The following is a 1,964-nucleotide window of genomic DNA, read 5'->3' as shown; positions in this document are numbered from 1 at the left end:
TATTGACCTTCCTTCACCGGAAGTCGCACGAAGTCGTCAGTGCTATGGGCAAGAGGATTATACAGGAGCACGAGAAGGTTCTCGAAGGACTCGGTCGTTTCACAAGCACTGATGTTTTGATTTCTACAGTAGTTCCAGTCGAACTGGAAGTTCTCTCTTTCTCCAGTCAATTGATTGAGGACCGATCGCGTATTGGCGCTGCATGCCTCAAAGGCCACGTACAACATACGGTTGTAGTCGTCAGCGACGTGCTGCTTCTCGGTGCCCGTAATCGCATCGTGGTGCTGCATCACTCCCATAACCTCACGCAGACTGGTCAGATGATCCTCGAAGAAGTCCTCCTTCGTCGGTGCGATAGCCGACAGCTGTTTGCAAACCTGCAGGAAGTGGTTTCCTTCACGTTCGTAGCGTTTCTGCGTCGGTCGGGAAGTGAAGTAACCCGTCCAGAAGGAATGGTAATCAGATTCGTAAGGGAAGAAGTCATCGGACTTTGTTGGCCACTCAATGTTAGCCTCATGGACGGCCTTCAAATAGCAGGAAGGTGTGGAGTAGAACGCGTTCACCAACGATCCTTCCACTTGACGCGCATTAGTGTATCTGTAAGGTATGTGGGTCTCAAAACCTGGAACTATTGCAATGTTTTCTCAATAAGTGTTTACATACTTGATAAGTTTATCCATATTTTTGAAGTTCATCACAGCGTTCATGTAGTTGAAATCATCGCCCATGGTAAGAATCAAGTTCTTCGACCGGTAAGATTCGGCCATTTTCTCCAACCACGTTATAAAAGTATCAATCTGAAACGAGAATTGCGGAACCGGTTAATGTCATATAGTCTTCACGGAGAGAGAGAGAGAGAGAGTTTACTGACCCTATCTTTCACGTTGTTATCAGTGCTGGAGTTGTCGTCAATCATTGGGTCATCGTTGCACAAAACATCGAAACAGAAGCCCGGTGGAGCCGAGTAGTGGTTATACAGCACACTCGTGAACAGATCGCTGTTCGCCAAGCTGCTACTGGTGTGCCACACCATTTCCGGTGTCTGGGTTGCCATCCGGTGGTTCTTATCCTGGTAGTCGAGCCGGGCAAAGAACATCCCATCGTAGCCCATCTGTGCGAACAAGGATGCCTGTTCACGCGAGTGTCCAAACGGATCGATCTGCCATCCGATTCGCGGACGTGCACAATCGCCAAACGTTTCGTTCAGGAAGCGTAAGCCCCAAGTGAACTGATCCACGATGCTGTGGTAATGGGCTGCCGCCTCATCGTTCATACTCCACGCACCGCCAATGAACTCCAAACGACCCTCATCAACCAGCATTTTGACCTGCCTCTTCACTTTAGGGGTTTGCTCTTTGTACCACTTCTGCATGAAAGCGGATTCCACGTAGATGAAGCGTCGTTTCGAATCCTTCAGCAGTTCCTCGACTACCGAATCCAAAATGTACTGCACTCCCGCTTTCTGAATGTTGCTGCGACCTCCGTGAAGAGAAGACGGAATTGTTTAGAATGCTAGAACTATCGAGGCAGTTAAGACAATGCTTCAACTCACTTCCATAATAGTACTGATCGACCGTCTTCAGCCATCCGACATCGTCGTGGCTATGAGGAACCAAGTGGACGTTCAGCATTCCCTCTTTGGGAGCGGGACAGGCCTAAATCACATGCAATGAGTACACTCCAAACGCACCAAACAAAATACCACTTACCTCATAGCCACAACGTTTGGGCCTTTTGAAACCGGAGTTCCCGGCTGGATGGCCGGCAGTGGCACAGATGATAGCACAGATTACCGTGACCAGTAAAACTAAGCGTCGGTTTGCCATAGTGGCGATGGCGACTAACACTGCCTCTGTTGTCGGCGATCGCGCACCGTTTGCAACTGGTTAGCTTGAAGTTTAATTTATAATGAGCGAACGCGACTTATCGCTGAGTAAGAGACTCTGCACCTACACGAACGGAGC

General features: G+C 49.1%; 1 protein-coding gene across 1 annotated transcript; it reads right to left on the bottom strand.

Moving 5' to 3' along the window:
• Positions 1 to 7: 7 nt before the first annotated feature.
• Positions 8 to 1,826, bottom strand: LOC131214674 (lysosomal alpha-mannosidase-like; the record flags this gene model as incomplete). Its single annotated transcript, XM_058209010.1, has 5 exons — positions 1,710 to 1,826; positions 1,553 to 1,655; positions 872 to 1,479; positions 664 to 797; positions 8 to 597 (listed from the first exon to the last, which is right to left on the bottom strand). Coding segments are annotated over exons 1-5 (1,552 nt in total), but the record flags the coding sequence as incomplete, so codon positions are not given.
• Positions 1,827 to 1,964: the final 138 nt, after the last annotated feature.

Source organism: Anopheles bellator, unplaced genomic scaffold (genome assembly GCF_943735745.2).
Source record: "Anopheles bellator unplaced genomic scaffold, idAnoBellAS_SP24_06.2 scaffold01834_ctg1, whole genome shotgun sequence".
Classification (NCBI taxonomy): Eukaryota; Metazoa; Arthropoda; class Insecta; order Diptera; family Culicidae; genus Anopheles; species Anopheles bellator.
This window is presented reverse-complemented; position numbering and strand designations above follow the sequence as displayed.